At 28.5% G+C, this 22,586-nt stretch overlaps 1 protein-coding gene across 1 annotated transcript in view; it reads left to right on the forward strand.

The window, feature by feature from the left end:
- The first annotated feature begins 7,454 nt into the window (after nt 1–7,454).
- LOC129984303 (uncharacterized) overlaps nt 7,455–22,586 on the forward strand; it is a 42,607-nt gene continuing 27,475 nt past the window's right edge. The window contains exon 1 of the mRNA XM_056094161.1: nt 7,455–7,537. Coding sequence (XP_055950136.1) covers nt 7,504–7,537 — 34 coding nt within the window. The 5' untranslated portion in view covers nt 7,455–7,503. The remainder of the gene's footprint in view (nt 7,538–22,586) is intronic.

Genomic DNA, 22,586 nt, shown 5'->3' on the forward strand with positions numbered 1-22,586 from the left:
GAAGCTATGTGCGGTGGAGGAATTTGATATAATAAAAAGAATAGCAACTTGAGAACAATTGCATAGAGAAATATGTCTGGAGACAGGTCGCTGTCCTTTATAGAAGACGTACACTTGAAAATAAAAGTTAATTTCATGTAATTTATAAATTGGAAAGTTCATTCACATCAGATCAAGTTATTTATCAAATATTTGTGAATTGCATTTGTTAGCTGATCGAATTGGCTGAAAAATACTAATACAAATGAAAAACTGTTACTTAGAATGTATTGGCATAATTCTGTAAGAACGGAAAAATAAAATAAACGAAAATACCACAGAAAAAAGGACCAATAGAATAAATATTTTTGCACATTGCACTGTTTTTTGCAATTCTTCTTCAAGTAAATAATTATAATTCCAATTTATAATATTTTTTTCTGTTTAAAAATTAAATTATAATTCGAATATTAGATGAATGAACATTTATTTCTGAAAAACAATAAAGAAAATAATAATTAAAAATATTTTGAAAAATAAGGCGAAACATATTAAATAAAATATTTAAAAATTTAATATGAAATAATATAATTAAAAAAATCAACAAATCTAGGTGCAAAGTCTAGTCCTTCCCCCTCGCGGTTTCCAAGTTAAGGTCTTATTGACCTCACTGTTTCACTACTGAATGAAGAGGACAACTTACAAGTATATAAGCTATTCCAAAAGTTTGGCTGTTATTTTGACGATATATGTTGACTATTGTTAATATTACACATACTTTTTGAATGGCAAGATAAGGCGCGTGTTTCTTTAAAATCCTATTTCATTTAATTGCAAATAATAGAAACTCTGAAATAGAGAGAAAAAAACGTGCAGCTTTTAAAAATTTAAGAAAAAATTTATAAAAATTAGAAACAATATCTTTAAAGTTATGCTAATTTATTTAAAAAGTCGTCTAAGAAAATAAAACCAGAATTACCTTGAATGACAGCTTTGCAATGTTCTTGTAGGAATATTCTATTTTCTTCCAATGTTTTACCGAGGATTTCGTTTGATTAACTGGTGAAGAATTATTTTGTTTCTGAATTTGTTTAAAAAATAGTAGCGAAAACTGTGAAGTCTATAAGCAAACGCCAAAAGATTGTATCAAGTGACAAGAAATAAAAATTTATCGTCTGCATTTTAAACATATTTGAAGAAACTGATTATCGTTTGCAATTTATCATCTGCATTTTAAACATATTTGAAGGAATTAATTATCGCTTGCAATTATTCTTTTTTCAAATAAATGCAGAGAATAAAGTTTTATTATAAAAATTAAGAATTTGTCAATTGATGTTTCATTTACATTGGTAGAAAAAACCCGTCTGTTTTACTTAATTAATATTAGAACTAAGATTTTAACTGTTTTGCTAATTTAAATATTTAAATTATAACTATAAATTAGATTAAAGGAAAGTTATCAAGAGTTTCTAAAATAAATATACTGTATATATTCTTTGGCACTTGTGTATTTACTGCATGCCATTAACTAACTTTAGGCTTAATCGCATTCCGTTGACAAGCACAGTCAATAGACTAAGATGATATTTTGCCGATCTTTTATGGCGATAATTCGCTATTAGTTGGTTAATAAAAGTACTTATACTAGAGTTAAAGCCATAAAAGTTATGTCTTTTATTATTAGAATATTTTTAATATAGTATACTCTCAGTAATGTGGCTAACATCAAAAGGAAGTATCATCAAAATAACAAATGCTCCGAAAGAACAAGGTACATTAAAAGAATACATATAAAGAATTAAAAATCCCACAGCTTTTGGAAATTTTTAAGTAGATTATTTTTACATAATGTTGCCATTAAATCTTTCTCTTCTTTATTTTTATTTAATTAATTTTATTCAAGCTTTCAATCTTTATTCCATGCGCGTTTAAACAATTTTAAGCTATAGAAATGAAAGAAAAGTAAAAGTTTTCTTTCTTCTCTCTCTCTTTTTTGCAAAACTGGCAATATAAGTTATTGATGTTAGAAGCAGTAAAAATTAGGACGAATAATCGCGTTGCAAAATATTATTAAAAATTCCCAGCAAAGGGTTCATTGTGTCACTGAAATTTCCAATTGTTCAAAGGAAAGAAATTTAAACGAAATTAAGATTTTGACATGAAATGAAATTTAATCTTACTGGAATTTAAACCTAACCCTTTGTCAGATAAGTAATCGATATGACTTGCATTGTCAAAGAATAAAATATATTATTTCATACAATATAATTAGATTATTTCATGAAATAATTTAATTATACACTTTAATAGTTACATATACATATCTTAACTTCCTCGAGCAGAAATTGTTTGTAAACTGATTCCATTTAATTGATATGTTTCAATCTTACTAAATAACAAGGAGAAATTTTAATAAAAGCAACTTGTATTGATATTTTAACAACTATGAAAGTCAGTATTCTTAGCCAGCAAGCTGTTAAAAGTGCCTAGTAAAAAACGAAATCTTTATGATTCTAAACCTTAAACACTTAATGTTGCTTGTTAACAACTTCATATTTCTTTATATTTGTGATATTTAATGCAAGTAATAATTTAAAAACTTAGTTTAACATTTATAAGGGATTCTTTAATACGTACTTTCCTAAAATACTGCCTGGAATTTTTCTAACAATGAACATTTAGAAATTGTTTGTAAAAATTCGTTAACGACTATTAAAGGAAAATTTTTAATTTTCGAACACTAGAGTTACATTTTATTTCAAAAATTAAATGAGTATAAAAATAATATTTTCTTTCAGTAAAATGGCACAAAACCTAAATGTAGATGACCAATGCAATTCGTACAGAGAAATGTATGAAATAAAAACAATATGGATACAGGGGTATCCAGTACAATTGACTGAAAAGACCTTGTTGTCAAACAATAAGAACGCGGAGAACCGCACAAAATAAACCAGCATTACAAGACTCTCATGTGAGGAACTTTAAATAAGCCGGTATCTCATCATGAATGATAGAACTCTTAACCAGTCATTATTATACTGCCAGGGGATCCTTCTTGCTTATAAACTTCTCATCCTCGGAGAGAAAGGTCGGATAGAAGCATGAAATGTTCCAAAGATTCAAGAGCCTTTATTCTGAAAATATTGGCATTACCATTCATACTTTTCAGATTTACAAATTTGATGCAGAGTCCATGTACTATATTTCGTAAGATTGATAAATCGGAGAGCAGAATCACATATTCGAAATATTTTTTCCTTAATAGGGAGGGGGGATGGATTTCTTTAACTATCACAATACTATTTCTTTCTATACTTTGAATACGAGAAAGCAAAATCAACCAATATGAAACTTAATTAAATATTACAATAAATTTTTTTAAAACAAGATTCCCTTTTGTTAATCATCTGCTCCTTTTTCTTTTCTACCATCTAGAAAATCACATTTATTTTGTTCATAGAAAGAGCAGCGCGTGGAAAAAGTTTGAAAAGCTGTAGTCTTCTTTCTCTATTACATTGTCACATGCGTTGTCTCCACAACATTATAATAAATATCAATTTCCTGGAAAGAAAATAATCGCCGCGTTTTGGTTGCAAAAACCTGTCATTTGCTTCTAATGGATAGGCTTGTGCCAGTGGGAAAAAAGCGACCGGAAGAAATGAGGCATGACCACAAGACTGGCGCAATCTTTGAAGTAGATGCATTCGCCCACAAATTCCCGCCAAACAGTTATTGGATAACTCTAAATCTTTCAATCCCAGACTTTGGCGATTTAGAGTAGAAAATACCAAAGATAAGAAGCAACCCAATCCACTTTTTCGTGGTCCCATTGTCTTTGTGAAGCACTGGCCTTTTGTGCCTCGGCTCACTTAGTGTGCGTTGGGCAACCTTTGTCTTTTCACTTTCTGGAATAATGGGCACCCATTATCCTATTGAATTGCGACAGGAATGGTGGCTCGGTTCACTTTCTCCGTTTGAGGGTCAATCGAAAAACAAAAGGTTCTGACCGCGGGTGAGAAAGTGGTAGGATGATTCATTGGATGAGGACCATAGATTTAAATGTTGCACACTTTTATGAGAATATCATTGTTTTATTCAATTCTTACTTTGACAAGATAAATAATGATATGAGAATTGGTATGTGGGGTGCCTGTCTATTATACCGGACATTAACATCGAAGTATAGATTTAAATGTAAGTTTTAGATTTAGGCTTATTTTCAAAAGTTTTGAATTCAATATAGTTTGTGTTGCAACTTTTATGATTATTGCATATCACTGATTTTATGAAAATTTTATTATGAATATGCTAATTAAGTACTTGAAAATAGTTGATTTTAACTTACAATATGTTTTATAAAAAAGTCAGCTTGTTGTAAATAGCATAAAAAATGCGGGAACAATTTATGCATAAAATAGTATATTACAATGATAAAATTTAGTGCAAGCAATGCGCTTATTTACTTATACAATATTGCCGCATTGAAAAGCGGCAATCGATTCTACATTGCCGAATGGTCATAGCACTGGTCTCTTAATCAAGAGCTCGTAAGTTAAAATCTCGCTAGAGACAATGCGATTCACAGTCTCTGTAAATATTTAATTCCTTGATTTTATGTTTTCCTTTATTTCATGTTCCAGAAGATTCTGGACATTTCTTTAGTTTACCAGGCAAGTGTTCTGGACTTTTCTTACTGTCTCAGAAAATTATTCTGGAACTTTCCCTGCTAGTATAAAAACAGAAGATCTGTCAGTCACTATGTTCTCACTTCAGAGTTTAGTTAATAAATTGGTTTAGCTCTACTTCTTGTGTGTGTCATTGAGTTCCACACTAAAGAACCTACGTAACAATATTATTATTTTTGAAAGACCAATTCGCTTGTATATGTAAGCAATATCCGATCTAGCCAGAGGCCATGTGGGAAACTTGATGGGGCAACTGAAGAACAACTCCACCTAGCACGAAAAAACAAATAACTGATGATACTGGACACTTGCAAACAACACAGAACCCTCTAGAGAGATTGTTTATTGGTCTTTTTACATTAGGAGAGAACTAAAGCCAAGAGACAAAATGTCCTTATAGAAGATTTAATGACTGGAATTTTTAAGAGTTCTTCGACTTCATGAGACATTCAATTTCTTGGCCATCTGAGTCTGTATTCAAATTGAACTTCACTTGTATATACCACCTAACACTTTAACACTATTATAAATTTTATGCTCTGTAGGAATTGCCAACAACGCAAATCGCTCGACTCGCTTCAAAACACAAAGAATGAAACGAATATATTTTATCCATAGCGTAACTTCAAAAAGCGAGAGTGGTCTCCTTGAAATTTTCTTTTTATTCTCCATTTTTCCAAAATGAAAACTATAGAGTTTGAGCAAGGGCCACGAGTAATCAGATTTTTACTAGCCTCAGAATCGAAGAAACTGACAAAGCGGAAGGGCGATAGATAGCACAAGCGAGCGTCCGCCCCTTTTCGAATCTAGAATGGCGTGACAGAATTGCGATCAGCATTTTGTGCTTCATAGTACAGAGAAGAAAGCCGAGTCACTTCTTCCAGACTGACTCAAAACAAAATTTGATAAATATCGAAATTTTGAGTAACAGGATCAAATACAAAATTTCATTTATCTAAGAAATTTCATCTTTGCGTTATTGCATTTTTGCACACATTCACATATACAGATCAACAGATGATCGATTCTTGGGTAAATTTGATTCAGCCCTACTTTTAGATGATAAAACTATGGAGCAAATTTTATCCCTCTATTCCTCCTTTATTTAGATATCATGTTCACTTGAACTGACAGAAAAACATAATCTTACTTTGAATTGGTTTCGCTCAAATTGCAACAGAAACCTACAAATTTGGTATTAGAACGCCATAACAAATTTGTCCTTCTGGGTTAAGGAATTTTTGAACTACCGGCATCGGATAGATATACATTACTCCAAAAAAAGTGTTTTTTAGACTCAAGATAGGTCCGAGACATTAATATTCATCAAAATCTTGAATTGAATCTTTGAAGATTACAATATTTTCTTTTTCTTTTTTTCGTATATAAAAAAAGTAATAAATATCGATATAATCATGTTGCATTGTAAAAAGCTGACAATGCATAATATTTACAGAATTTATTAATATAATTCAGAGTCAGATTAAATTCTGATTCATGAGTAAAACTATCTATCATAGAGAAGTTTAATTTAGCTATTAATGCCCAATCTGACATCAATACGAATAATATGAGAAGAACCTCGTGATTTTTAACCCTGGCCTGATGAAGAGCTGCACTTGAGCAGGCGTCCCCTACTCAAACTCCCACACTACACCAATGGGAGGCCTTTTACACCTTAACGTCAGATCTAGCATGCACCAGTTTACATGATCGTGAATGCAGTTAAGTTTCGAACGTGGAGCCCTCCAGTGCCGAGGCCGACGCATTACCACTATACTGCTGCCGCGTTCTCCAATAAACTAAGTAATAATTAGATTAATACAATAAGCTGATTCTTAAATAATATTCTTTATCTTACTAAGTAATTTTATATCAATTTTAAAAAAATTGAGATTACACGTTAAAATGGGATCGATTTAAGTTACTTTCTGTTACAGGGTAATTATAACTGTCATCGTCTATCGTCTAACATCACTTTAGAAATTGTCTTGCGCTGCGTTGTGACATAACATCCTTTTACCAGCAGCAGCATGCAGAATGTATTCTAAAAAGTAGCATGGTATATTTGATGTGTTTCATTTGAGAATATGTTGATTCAATTACTCTGCATAGCCAAGAGTTGAAGCGGCTTGGGATAATATATTATAGAGTTCTGGATCCAATATTTGATTCTGACAAAGAAAAAAGAATTACTGAGACCCCGATAAATCTACTGTTGGGGATCAACATTTTTCCTATGGTATGACTTGGAAATTTCAAAGACGTTTTTGTCATTATTTAATTAAATTATCAAGACGATGATTAGGATTGTCTATTACGTTATAGATCTTATATTGCTTCAAAATGAGATGATAATAAGAAGTATATAATTAACTAAAATTCAAATTGTTAGAAGTATTTAAATAAAGATTGGAACAGAGTGATAAATATTTGACTTTTATCGCTTTAAATCGAATATGATCAGACTTTTACGAAAAGGAAGTGCGTAAGAAAAATAATTTCTTTTGGATATCTAATATAATTCACTGCATAAGTTAAAAACTACTTCTTTAATATTCAGGTAGATGCAATGATTTTCAAAAAATCGATTTTTAGATTTGAAAAGAAAATCAAAAACTTCTGTTAATAAAAGCGGCATTTCCTTCAAAGTAAAACGGATGTTATTAATGATGATGATAACAATATAAAGATAAAGAAAGGTCAATAAACTTTATCCATAACAGAATGTTTTTGCGTTTCTTGAATTCGAAGTCGAATATTCAGTCATGAAACGTCTGTTTAGTACGATACAAAAAGATTTTAAACGCTTCGCTTGAAAATATACCTCACAATGACCATTAAGCGATTATACAATTCTAAATCTGGTAAGATAATGCTATTATTATTATTATTATTATATGCTTTATCAACAAGATTTATATGGATAAAATGTGGAGAGATACTGCATATCTCAGGAATAGAAATCAAGCATATCATGTATTAACAAGCCTTCGGTAAAATTATATAAAAAACAAACAAGAAACAGGAATCAGATTAAAGAATCATGAAAAATTTGAATGATTATACAGCATTGTGATTCTGCATTATCCGGGTAATTTATCTTATTTCAGATTCCGTTTTTCTAACTGAAGGAGATAGTCACACTTTCATGCTGCTGCTGTTGTAGCACTAAATAATTTTGCCGTAAATTACCAATTCTCAATCAATTTTAGAGATACAACATGGCTATTGAAAATGCGGGACCGATTTTACCAACACTGACAGAAAACTAAACAATGACCCTCTGAGATCAGCAATGTAAAATGCAGCTGTGTGTCCCAAACTTCCTTGATTCTTGGCGAGCTTGGCGAAACTAGTTTTCCCCTCCATACTATTTCGTATATAAAACTGTAACAAGTACTTTTTGCGAAATAGTCAAGAGTTTTTCGCATGGATAAAGTAAATATAAATAAAATATACTTTAATTTAATAAAAATTTATTTGATAATTTTAATAAACACAATAATTAGTGACACGGATGAATCTATTGATCACTATGCATTTTTTAAATCGTAAAATTAAATTGGACTCAGCTACTATAATTTAAGAAAGCAGTACTAAAAGTCTGTTTCTTTGAATCTAATATATAAAAATGAATTTTTGTTTGTTCGTATTTTATGCGCTGCCGTACCAATCATCCGATTGCGCTAAAACTTTGCCAACTTATTTCTTGCACTTGCGCGAAAGTTACAGGCATAGTACAATTATTATAGCTAATATATAAATATGAATTTTTGTTTGTTCGTATTTTATGCGCTGCCGTACCAATCATCCGATTGCGCTAAAACTTTGCCAACTTATTTCTTGCACTTGCGCGAAAGTTACAGGCATAGTACAATTATTATAGCTAATATATAAATATGAATTTTTGTTTGTTCGTATTTTATGCGCTGCCGTACCAATCATCCGATTGCGCTAAAACTTTGCCAACTTATTTCTTGCACTTGCGCGAAAGTTACAGGCATAGTACAATTATTATAGCTAATATATAAATATGAATTTTTGTTTGTTCGTATTTTATGCGCTGCCGTATACTGCTCATCCGATGGTGATAAAACTTTTCCAACTTATTGCTTCGAGCCTAGGAAATGCATGTTTTTCACATGGTCAGTTGTATGTTGGATGCTCAATAATCGGACACCCAAGAAATTTATTTGTTTTTGCTGAAGACGGAAAAATAAAAAAACATTGTCTACCCTTTATTAATCAAGTTTACTTGAATAATAAAGTAAAAAAATAATAGAATAAATATTATTTATATTGTACTTTATATATCATTCAATTTCATTGAATATATTCATTGTCGACAAGAAAAGAAATATAATTCTTCCTATAATTCCTAATTAAATAAGATAGCTATTTCAAATTTCAAACCATATTTCCAAAATTATTTCTTCTAAGCAACGCGCCGGGTACCAACTAGTCCTAAATAAAAATAAGCGAAAATAAAATTCTTTGAAATTTAACTCTTTAGACATTAGATAAAGTATTAAAGTGAATATTCTTTGAAATATTCACTTTAGATATTAGAGTGTCTATGATCACTAGACATTTTGTAAATTCTAAAATTAAACTGAACTACTACCCTATAAGAGACAACTGCCGAAAAACCAGCATACTTCAATTAAAAAGCAGCAAATGAGATTAATCCTTAGGAGTTGATATTTATTTTTGTTTGACAAACAAAACTTAGTTGATTCAACGTCACTAAATTTTATATTAACGAAGTCACAAAGTGCATACAGTTTTTTTTCTTCTGCAGCAGGAATATGGATGGAGAAATGACATAAATGGAATCATCGATATCATCATTTTTAGAGTATATTTCTCAATCTAAAGGATGAAATGTGTCACGTGTTCTGTAAAAATCCCATGACCTATAAAATTGAATTAAAAATGTAAATATAATGATAAAAAATACAGTCCCTTACACCTTTTAGAAAATAAAATTCTTTGAGAGCCGTAGCTCACTCTTTAGAAATTGTTGTCCATCGATATTCGAAGTGAATAAAAAGGGAGAAAAAGTGCCTTTTAAAACAAACAGATTTATTTATTTTTAAAATTAATTGCATCTATATTAAAAAAAGTTAATATTCAAAAAATTTTTACATTTTCATCTGACATTAGTGAAATTGACCCAACTAATGTAATACATATTTTATTAATTTTATATATTTTACGGATTTCAAGACTGTAGGGCGTGTGAGCTGTAAATAATTATTTCAAACGGTATACATGAGGTACAAAATTAACGAGCAAAAATTGTTAGAAATATACGCTTCATATTGTTCAAAAGCTTTGCATGAAATTTTATAAAAATACTGTAAAAAGGATTGTCATAGATTCATTTCACCGCTATCTTCTGATAATATGGAAAATAAACTATCAATACTTCAAGAAAATGATTTGTAAGCTTTTAAATTTTTTTTCTTTTTTATGTACAATGAAGTTTAGTTTAATCATATTAACGTCCCGTTTTAAAGCAGCACTAAGGCTATTTTGGGACGGACCTTTTGAACCACAGTCAATGACGGGGACTACACCTGAGCTTCCACCCTCTCTCCAAACTTCCACACCACACCAGGGGGAGGACGTTTGACCTCGACGGATTTAACATGCACCAAGCTGGCTTACATGGAAGTTCTTGGTTGGAATCAGGTCTTGAACTGAAACCTTTCGGTTTCGAAGCCGAGACCTTACAACCAGAGTAAGAACATCAATAATTGGAAATAGTTTTGAAAATACCTTTATTATTTATAATATTTATATTTATTATTTATATTTATATTTATTATTTATATTTATATATATTTATTATTTATATTTATATTTATTATTTATATTTATATATATTTATATTTATTATTTATATTTATATATATTTATTATTTATTATCTATATTTATATATTTATTATTTATAATATTGGAAATACCTTTATTACTATTTAATTATTCAATTTAAGACTTACTTTATGAAATCCCAATTCATAAATTGATTTATTAGATGGTAGTTGACTTTTTATTATATGATTATGGAAAATTGCTATTTAATTTTTTTCTTAAATGTGACTACTCAATAAATGATAGTTCCAAAATGGATCATAAGCTTAAATTATTGAATTGGAAATGCAATAACATCAACTGCATGCATATTAGAATAATACATCAAAATAAATAATCTTCTTTAAAAATATGAAATATAAATATAGACTAAAAGTACTAAATGAAATATTTATTAATTATTTCAATAAAATAAATAAATTAATTAAATAATATCATTCTGACAACATTTTTTTAAAATTTTTCTGTTCTCATTGACACAATGAACAATTTTGTATTGTTTAATGAATGAACTACGTATATTTTTTAGAGTAGTAAAAATTGCCAACTATATTTGTAATCGACATATTTTTATATAATTTTAAACATTCACTAAAAAAAACATTTTTATATTCAAGATACATTGAATTTTGAGATCAATTGTAAAAAGTATGATTATTTGCAAGCTTGAAATGAAATTTATAAGAATTAAAAAACTTCATAGTTTGGAATATTTTGTTTACAAAATATTCATTTTCAATTATTTAAGGTAGAAACTATATACAATTTTATTTTCAGTTTATCCTAACAGAACTTCCGAATTTGATTTGCTAAGTAGTATTAATTTTGTTGTGTAATAATGTGAAATATTTGCAACAATAAAAAAAATCAATTAACTGGAAATTTTAGAACTAAATTTTTGAAAATATATCGATAAGAATTTTTTATTTTAAATCTTTTTCATCTTTCAACGTGATTTACAGACAAGGAAATCGCTGAATTTCTTGTCTGAAAAAAGGAAAAACGAAAAAAATCGGATACGACTTTTAACAATTCAGTCAATTAATCGGCTGTATATTATGACAGTTATACATCTAGAATACATGTTCCACATGTTGTAGCTCAGCTCATTGTTTGTCAACATTACGTAGTTAGCAGAATGCAATTACACCCAAGTTCTTTTGAACTATCTAAAATTCATTTTGGAAAGAGATTGGATAAATATATTTTGGAAAAAAAAAAATGAAAAAAATATTAAAGAAATTGGCTGCGACATTTAATAATTCGATCAAGTCATCTATTGTATATTATGACTTTTATACAGCTGGAATGCTAAATACCCACGGTTTATTAATATATCCTTGTTATATGAATGCAAATAAGCTAGAGTTCTTTTAAACTATCTAACAATCAATTTGGGAAATTGAAAAGAGATAAGATTTCATTTCCTTATTTTTGAAATATGAAGATATTAACCTGTTATAAGATTAAAGAAAGTAGAATTCTAGATTTTAGGATAAGGTAAAGATATCAGGTGCTTGTATTTTAATCAGCGACATCTATTGATAAACATGCGAAGTATCTATATAAAAGACAATGGTTTTGGGTTTTATTAATTTACTATTATTTTATGGTTATCATTAAAAAATTTTTTATTTAATATTATTGAGTTATTCAGTGAATAAAGACCCCAATCATGGAATGCTACAAATTGCATTTTTGACATTCATTGCTTTTTTTTTCTGATTTGAAAAAATCTGCTGCCGAAGCCCATCAGACACTTTTAGAAATTTCTGGTGATGCTGCTTCGTCACATCCCAATTGTCAGCTTTGGTTTAAACGATTTAAGAGTGGTGATTTCGATATCAATGACAAAGAACGGCCTGCCGTACCAAACAAATTCGAAGACAATCAATTACAAGAATTATTTGACGGAAATGGGAAAAAGTTGTAGAAAATGATGTAAAATAATTATATGATATATATTGTACCAATTTTTCCCAATAAATTCCTTTTTAAACTGAAAAGATGATCAAAATACATGCAAGCGCCTAATGTTAATAGGCCATAAATTTACTTTTTTATTTCTGTTAAAAGAGACGCATGCTCTGCCTAGTTTTCTTTTCAAAATATACTATTTTTATATATTGCTTTTTTTGATTTATGATCGCATTTCTTTCATCCCACTTGATTACATTTGCATGATATTTCTCGTATACATATGCTGTTTCCCAACGCTAACAGTTTTTTTTACTCTTAGATACTTCACACACTAACCAGCGAAATATTTAAAAATGAATTCGTTTCGGTCGCTATTTACAATTTAGTTAAAGCTTCTAAATCAGTAATGCCAATTATTCATTTATTTCAGAAATAATTTTCGCTTTAAAATGCGAAATTAAAGCTGTGTTTTCTTGAATACTGAATGCGTTTAAATTAGATGGTTTAGTAGAAAAACTGAGCTTCTAGGAAAAGCTCTTTTGAAATTTTAACTTGTTCCAAGGACTGAAGAAAAATTGATTCAAGGATAAGGTTAGTAGGTCACTTAATATGAGAATTTAGTGAAATGAGATCCCAGAAACCTTGAAAATTGAATTTGCAAAAAAAAAGCTTTTAAAAATTGCTGTTTTAAAATATTGACCTATCCAAAGATTAAAGAAGAAGTGATTCAAGGATAAGGTTAGTGTGTCACTTTTTAAGAAAATATAGTAAAATATGGTTCTAATATCCTTGAAAATTAAATTTCTAGTGGAAAAATTATTTTGAAACGCAGAATTCAAAGGAACTGCAATTTTTGATGTAGAAATTTATGCAAAGCATCTCATAATGGAACCCTAATAAAGTGAAAGTCAATGTTGATTAGTTGTCCTGAAACAAGTGTCCTTTCCCTTTTGCTGATTCGGGGTTGTTAGGATGTTTTAGAACAACAAAAAGCAGAAAATGCTGGTTATTTCAATTGCAGAATAGAAGGGGAAAGTTTGTGTGTCAGAAGAATGCTAATAGGTCAAGAACAACGATGTCATGGAGAGCTATCTTCTAATTGAATTATTCATCCAAATGTAATCACAACTTAATAAATATTCTCTGTTGTGTAATGAGGCATTCTTTTTTTCTTTTATTGCATAAAAAAACATTTATATTTCAAAGACATGGCTTTGTAATGATAAATTCTTTTAGTCCGCTTTTTATTTTTAAAATGAAGATTATAGTGTGGCAACTTGTTATGAGTAAAAATAAAACCTGGAATCTTATGGTCCGCAGCCCAGTAACATGACCACAATACAAAAGCAGTTGCTCAGTAGAGTAGTTGTTAACTGGCTTATATGCTATGTCTCGAAACACAGTCCTGATTTTTTTCTACTTTTCATTTTAATTTCTGATAATTTTTGTAAAGAAAATAGCTGACTTTTCCTCCCGCCTTTTTAACATTAAAGTTCCATCTCAAAATTCTACAAAGATTTTGTAATTTTGGGAATTGGTCAAATGAGCGAAATAATAATGTATCTGATACAGTATCTATTTTTTTTAAAAAAGTTATACAACCTATCAAATGATATATCGAAATATTTGATGCACAATGAAGAGATACTAATAAATGCATAATAATAAATTGTCAAAAGTATTGGAAATGTTAACAGCTTTCGAGATAATTTTTTTTCATTACTAAGAAAATTAAAATAAACAAACTGAAATAAATTATGTTTAAAATGCAAATTTTTCGTTTTGAACACTTCTATAAATCATATGCCTGAATTTAATTTTTTTAAAAAAATTAATAAATAGTTGCCATAAGATATCATTATTATAATAAGGATGAAACCTTGTAAAAAGAAAATAAAACGTTATCAATATATCTTTAATATAACCTTTCACTTTAATGGTATTGAAATATATAAAAATTGTTGTTTTATATATTATAAAATATATAAAAAAGCAGTAGATAAAATACAAATTTCATTTGACAAATTTTAGCAGTTTTATTGATATAGAGGTTTATCTTGAATTTTATCAAGTATTTCAAAACTTCTTTTAAAAAGAAAATTTTAAAAAGACCAGTAGTATTTAGGATTTAAAAAAATAATGATATGAAAATAACAAATGAATTGTCTCTCCAGACAATGTTAAAAAAAAAAAAAATGCTTGATTTTTATCTCTCTTCAAGTAATAATTTTACCGAAACCTTTATTTTTGTAGAAGAAAATATGCTGACAAATCTCAACAACTTTATTCCCCTACCACCCCCTAGGCATTTCAATTTTTAGTATGTTGTAATCAAGCGCTTGAGTATGTAGTAATTGAATTTACTTTTTAATTTAAAATTACTGAGTAATATATCTTCCAAAAATACATTAAAAATTCTCACTTTGCTGTTTTAATTTTTAGTGTAATTTATCAGAGCTAATGACTTTGATTCTTAAAAAAAGTTGAAATCAAATTAAACGTGATTATACAATTAACATATGTTTGTAGATTAATAATTATAATCAGAGTATAAAGTTGTCACCTATTGGATATTAATTTGATTATTATTTTTCAGCAATTTCATTTTGGAGTAAAAGCTTACTAAGCTATTTTTTTTTAAATTAAAAGTTGTGCATTCTAAAAAAAAACAGAATTTAAAGTTTAATTTCGTGCCGCCATCTGTTGGATATTTATTAGGTTCTGATTTTTCAATAGCTATTTCAAATAAAAATTTAGTAATCTATTTTTTTAAAGTTTTACATTTTGAGGAAGATGTATCCTTCCATCTGAATAATATAGAAAACATTTGACGAATGCATTTGGATTTCAAAATTCTATAGATACCAATATTTTGGTTTCTAATAATCCGATGTTAGCGCCTCGTTAACAGATTACGAAAGTTGGGGTATGCGGTTTTGAAATGAGAATAAATAATATTCTCAAAATTAATAACTCTGAAACAAAATAAATAACAAAGATGTATCATTTAATATAAATTTTATGTGCATTTCGCCAACAATGGTACGAAAAATAAAAAATGTATTTTTAATTAATCCCTTAATATTCGCAAATAAATGCATTGGGGGGAACGATGTAGAAATATGGGTTTAATTGTTAAAAAGCGGAGAATTATTGATGGTTAACGTTGATATTGTTCTATAAGTTACATACTTTCTAACAACAATAGATTTTTTCATTTAGAACTCAATACAGCTTTATCGACCCAAAAGTAAAATAATACCATAATAAACAATAACATATTAAAGTAATATAATAAATTAATGATAGTAACAGGCTATTTCTATTCTGGATGTAAAAAAACTAAAAAGCGTATTAGTTTGTTTGCAAGAGAAGATAATGGGAAAAATATTTTATTAGAACTATGTTAATGGATATTGTTTTTGTTCAACACATGGGTATTGTTATGTTGTATATCTTCATTTTATTAAATCACTGCCAATTTTTGTTTTATCTATTAAATCTGTATGCTATTATAAAAAAATCTCTAGATTTCTTACAATTATGAAGAATTCAAGAATATCTCTCTCTTTCTCTTTTTAAAACCTTATAATACATTTTAAAGCTAATGCATCATTTATGAATTTCTTTGAAAAATGGAACTCTGATATAAGAGAAAAGAAAGTTTTTCTTTATAGAATTACTTAGTATCAACCAAAATGAATACACTCAGTTGAAAATATGACATGATTAAAAAAAAGCAGCATTTGATCTTGATAGATATTATACTTCGATTACATGAATTGAAAACATTTTAACTTTATTTTTTTTGTTTAATTTGAAAAAATATATATATTTCTTCTTTAATGTATTAATTCATGATTCATTTGCAATGTACAAATTTTGTTTTGGTTATTAAAGAGTTTTCACATCGTTCACTGATTAAAGGCTTAATTTTACGATATAGGTAGATTTATTTTTCATATTAATATGCAGGGTGCATATTCTAACTGTACCTCAATAGCTAAATTCTATGCTGGTAGAAATAGTCAGATATTTCCAATTAGTAAAATGCTCTAAATGATGCAAAACGTTATTGTTTATGTTAGTTTAGTTTGATGAGTAAATACAAGCCGAAAAAAAATTACAATGTTTAAGCTTCGATAGTTTCCCAATCCTATTAGTTATATTTAGTAAAATATTTCTGACATATTAACTTTTAAAAAACAGTCCCATTCTTATAAAATCAAATCGACTCAATTATGAATCACTGAATAATTTGTATGAGATTATTTCAACAGCCGCCTCGAGAAAGTTCCCCTCTTCACTGCTCTGTATTTGTTTGAAATGGCCAAATTTGAGCTTAAAATAATTAATTTATCCTCATTGTGCCACTGTGTCAGTTTATGTTCCCTATGGCATACGTATATCTAACAATATTATATAATATTAAACAATTTTCTTAATATTTTATATTATTGAATATTATAGTATCAGAAAATATTATGCAGCATACTGTTTTATCTGGATGCTATGATTAAGATTGTCATGTCAAGTCATACTGCCTTCATTCATAACAACTAAGGCATAGCTGTACTAATTTGTTATTATACAGACTCATCTGCGTATCACGTACTAATATTTTTTTTTATCTTTAAAGCATCTTATTTTCCTATATTTATGATTATTAAAATTTCAAACGAAGATTACTTTATATGGAATTCACTTATTTGGCGCAGCTACTTATGTGAATCAAAATGGCTTAATTATTATGTATCTCAATCGAATGGAATAGATTTGATCATTATTATTATTATTATTATTCTTATTTTGATTCTTTTTTAATCCAGAAATGAAATAGAATATGACCCCTTAATTCTTCTATCTGAAGTAGATAAAAGAGTGTAGTATTCTGTATTTCATAATCGATAAATTAATTCAATAAATTTAATTGATGCATTACATTATTTTATACATTTAGAAGTAAGATGCATATTCCAGCCTTTATTATTGGAATGCTATTAATTGCATTTTACGATGTACAATTTTCATACTGGCAAACATTTAGGATTTACTGAACTGTATTCATCTTTATAGAAATTATGAGTGAGTAAATAATAGTCTACAGGAATTTGTGGTGAAAGCTTATAAGCCAGTTAACAGCTACCCTTCACGAGCAACTGGTTTTGTATCGTGGTCGTGTTATTGGACTGCGAACCACTAGGTCCCAGATTCTATCCTCGCTCATCGCAAATCCGCCATAAATTCAAGAGGAAAAAAACTGCTAAAAATAACTGAGTATCGCAAATACTTTTTAGCTAAAAATGTTTGCTATGGTGAGTGACAAATGTAAAGAAGAAGAAGGTATTTAATTCCTTTTATTTAAATTTTTTAAATTTTGAAATATTTAAAATACTATTTACTAGGAATTCATGCTTTATATTTTATCTCAAAACACAGAGGAGTGATGAAATAAACATTGACTTACTGACATCTGAGGGAAAAATACGAAAACGAATTAAAATCACAAATTCAGATGAAAATATCTGTTAAACTGAATAACAGCAAAAACGCTTAGCTAACCTATGGTGTTTCATTCCTTTAATTATAAAAACGATTAGTTTTTAAATAATTAAATTTTTTCCTTTTTGAAAATTAGTCTGGAAGACAGAGAGAGGAATGAGACATTAATTTATTTGTAAATGATTTCATTTCATTAGATTCTTACTTATCTAAATAGTGCAGATGGAAACAGAAATAGGAAAGAAAAAGAGACAGAGTAAGAAATATGTTCCTTACTCTGTTCAGAATTATTGCAGACGTTAATCACCCCTTGCTCTCATCCTTTAGTTATAGTGAACAATTTGAAGTATAGATGGCAGCACCACTTTAATGTAAAAAATGAAGCTTTTATATACAAGATTTAACTACATAAACAGATTACAAGTTTAAAATCATCTAAAAATAATAATAATAAGAAGAAAACAGTGCACAATGAAATTATTGGATATATGTCATTTATTTGAAAAATTTCGCTTTTATTTTCAAACTATTATTGTCTTTTTATGGATATAAAATAGAGGATATATATATAAAAAAAAAATGTTCTTTTTTCAATGAATTCGATTTCCAACAAATGTTAAGCATAATTTTTTATTCCGTAGTATTCACTATTAACATATTTCATAGGCAGATTCATCCTCGCTTTCTGGGAACAAGCGACGCCTGGGTAACAATAAGATTTTTTTCGCTCCTAATCACTATCAGTGGCTTTGAAAGTGTAAACTGCTCCCAATACGAAATTTTTGGTCCTTACACTGTATTTTTCTTCAAAAAGTAAAATATAAAAGTTAGAATTTTTCCATCATGGCGCATGGTCATTTGTAATCTTCTTGATTCTGTTAAGATGATTGATTTAATAATGCCACGATATTTTCACAGTATTATTCATCTTTCAAAATATCGAACAACAGTGTCTTGCAATACTTTAGAATTAACAAAGATATAATATTGTTGCAAACAAACAAACAAACAAAACCCTCCAACAAAATTCTTTCAACATTATTGCTTTTCTATATTTCTTAAAGCGTCTGTATAAAAGGCTAGCAATGTGTAATGGGTAGCCAATTCTGTTCCACAAAAATAATTATAAACATTAATTTATTAAATCCCCCTTCTTAAATAACTGTAGGTAATTGTAACCATTTATTTAAAATGAACTTTCTGTGTTCCCTCACTATCTTCGGTTAAAATGAGTCCACAATCCAATGATGTTGAAGACCTGCCTTTGTGAAAAGGAAATGGCAGCTTGAATCCACAATACTATTAGAAAGAAATGAATTAAAAGAGTATTTTCGAATAATAGCAAGAAATCTTTTTCAAATTTGGAATGATTTCTACCGTTATGTTCATTAGTCTAAGCGTTTCCCTGATTTTATGTCTGCATCTTCATGAATCCTATTATATCACAGAAAAGAGCAGTAACGTTTAAAAATAAAATCATTAAATAATTTTACCATCGTGTAGATCTGAAGTAGAATGGTCTGGCCTGTTCAGCGCCAATACATGCAAGCGCGCACACCTGCACACATACACACACGCATACTTCCATCTTTATTATTAGTAGAGATAGAATTAAAACAATTAGAATTATACGGCAAACCAATCGGTATAAGTGAAAAGGTATTTTTTGCATTTTAAAATTATTTAAAAATCCTTTTTTTTCTGTTATGGCGTTAAAACATTAAAATTTCACTGAATTATTAATTAATTAGAATTTTAATAGAAACTTCAAAGTAATCTCCTCCAGGCGAACATTCTCACCATTAAAAGTATATATGTGTCAAGTGTAATAGCTCTAGTCCAGGGGTGGCGAATTGTTATGGATGAACGTGCCATTTTTTCTAAAGAAATGTCTAATGGGGTCAGACGTGCGTCAAATAATTTTAACTTGTGATTATTGGGAAAATAATAAAACTAAATACTAACAACTCAAAACTCTTTATTTACTACGAAAAATACATTTTGCACTGTATAGTAGTAAATGTTTTAGTTATGCGTGTAATTCAAATTAAAGTAGCATTAATGCGACTTCTGTTGTTGCAGATTAGATGACAAATAATTTATATTAGATTGTAAGATGTTCAGAATACACCCTGAATTGGAGTCATCTTCCAAACGGTTTTTAGGCGAGTCTTTAATGCTATTCCTCTCTGAAAATGACTCGCAGGCATAAATGAAAATATGCTTAAAATAGAATGAGCCAGTTTCTTCGAGCAGTTAAATGTTTGAATCGAATTCCATGTTTCCAAATGTTGCTTGTTAACCTTTCTTTTTCAATCAATTCCAACTTTTTCCTGGTATCAATAAATTTTTGAGCCCACATTGAACTAGACTGGAAATCAATCAATTGCCTTTCAAATTCTTCGATTTCCAACTAATCGAATTGAGTCAAATTCAGTTTATCAAATGAAGTCAGATGCAAGCCATTTTGCAAACCGTAAAATGCAAACTGTTTTGATCGCTGGCGTGCCCAAAATATTGTGTCGTGTGCCATCGATGGCACGCGTGCCACTGGTTCGCCATCCCTGCTTTAATCAAACAAGTTGGCCTGTAGAGAACCAAAACAAATACTCACAAGTAAGCAAGCATTCATCTATATTAGTAGAGATAGAGATGCGTGAAAGTAGAGGAGCAAACTGGATTCTTCTTATATCACCTACATTTTTAAAGTCATTCGGTACTTTGTAATACGGTCGAGAATGTATATATTTGTTCAAGGAAGTGGTTCGCTTTTTAAAAATTGTTCTTTCATGCGTAAAATTTATACGAAGAAAGGCATTCAAAAAGTTTAGGTAATATACCATTCGTAAAAGTGATGCACCGGAAGGCGGAAGTATTCAATCAATTCTGATATGACGTGTCTGAAGTCAAGAATATTCAGTCGAATGCTTCCGAAATTTCATCTTGTGGTTGCAAATTTGCAAATGCTATTTGTACTACTATTCGTTCATATTTTAATAATATGATATTTATTACATTTTTTATTTATAAGTTAATAACTGGTGTTTAAAAATTTATACTGGAATGCAATTTATACAAATTTATATAACTATAAAATAAATTCTTTTTATCTTATAATGCGAATGTTAATGTTTACTTGTATGTTAAAAATGTAGAAAAAAAACGTAAAAATGATTATCATTGATTGACCGGTATTTCAAAGTTGGTCAAGACATTTATTTCTCATTTCTTATTTATGTTAATAAGTGGTGTTTCGAAACTTATTTATATTGGATTGAAATTTATATAAAATAACACAACTATAAAATAAATTCTTTTTATTTTATAACTCGAATATTATTGTTTATTTGTATACCAAAAATGTAGATAAATTGTAAAAATAATTATTAATTATGGTAATAATTATCAACTGACCAGTTATTCAAATGAAGTTGGTCAAAGCATTTTCTTTCCAGGTATGCAATTTGAGATATCGACTACAAATTTAATTTGGAATATTACGAACATTTTACAGACCACATTACTAAGAATTCTGAATGAATTGTTTCTGAAATTTAAATTGTAGGGAAATATTTAAGAAAAAATTATTCCGAAAAAGAATCAATTTAATACAGGTTATTGGCGAGAAAACTTCAAATCATAATTTATTAAAGCAAGCACGTACACAAAACACACCCACACACACCTTGGTAAAATTAAAATGTCCAAAATAAACATTATAACACATTTAACGTTCTTTAACTATAAATTTATTATTATTAAAGCTTAATTATTTGTTTTAATTTCACATGAAATTTCATACTTTTGTTTAATATATCGATATAAAATGTTTTGTTTAATAACTGTTTTAATTTGCGCGTAATCCCTATTATTCATTCATTTAGATCTTTATCAGAACTTTATGACCTGATGATGCATGCTATATTTAATTTAATTCATTCATTTTCTTTATTGCAATCAGTTTATTAATGACAATATTACAATTCTAACAATATTACATTTAATTCAATAAGTGTATTGCAATGATAACAATATTATAATTTGCTCTAAACGTTTTTATAGCATTTACAATTAGTTAATTCATCTTTAAACATATTCTATATTAACAATAGACACAGAGGAAAGACAAAATTTTCAGTTTTCAGTAGACTCAAGAAATACAATTAAAATTTTAGATGTTAGCTAAAGATGTATAGGATAATGTTGTATAGAGGACACTGCTAGAGAGCTACTTCATACCTGATCATCATCTGTATGGAATGTTTAATGAACAAAGAAATTATGCCCACTTAAAAAATTTGAAAATTATTTTTATATGAAATTACCTTAAAATTTAAAAAATATTATACAAGAAATATCTTCCATTACTTTGATTTTTTGAAATATGTAAACTTCCATTTTTAACTAAGCATTCAATAAAAACTTTATGTCTATTTTTCTCACAGCTTTGTTAACGTGACTTGATGCTCCTGTGCTCCGAATGCAGTTTTTGCATGCGACAAATGTAATGATGTAATTTTTGCATAGGAATTTGTGTATATCGAAGAATAGAAAAAAATCCGACCCATTTGTCTTATGCAAATTGACCAAATACAAAACAATTCGCTCA

This window comes from Argiope bruennichi, chromosome 9 (assembly GCF_947563725.1).
Source record: "Argiope bruennichi chromosome 9, qqArgBrue1.1, whole genome shotgun sequence".
Classification (NCBI taxonomy): Eukaryota; Metazoa; Arthropoda; class Arachnida; order Araneae; family Araneidae; genus Argiope; species Argiope bruennichi.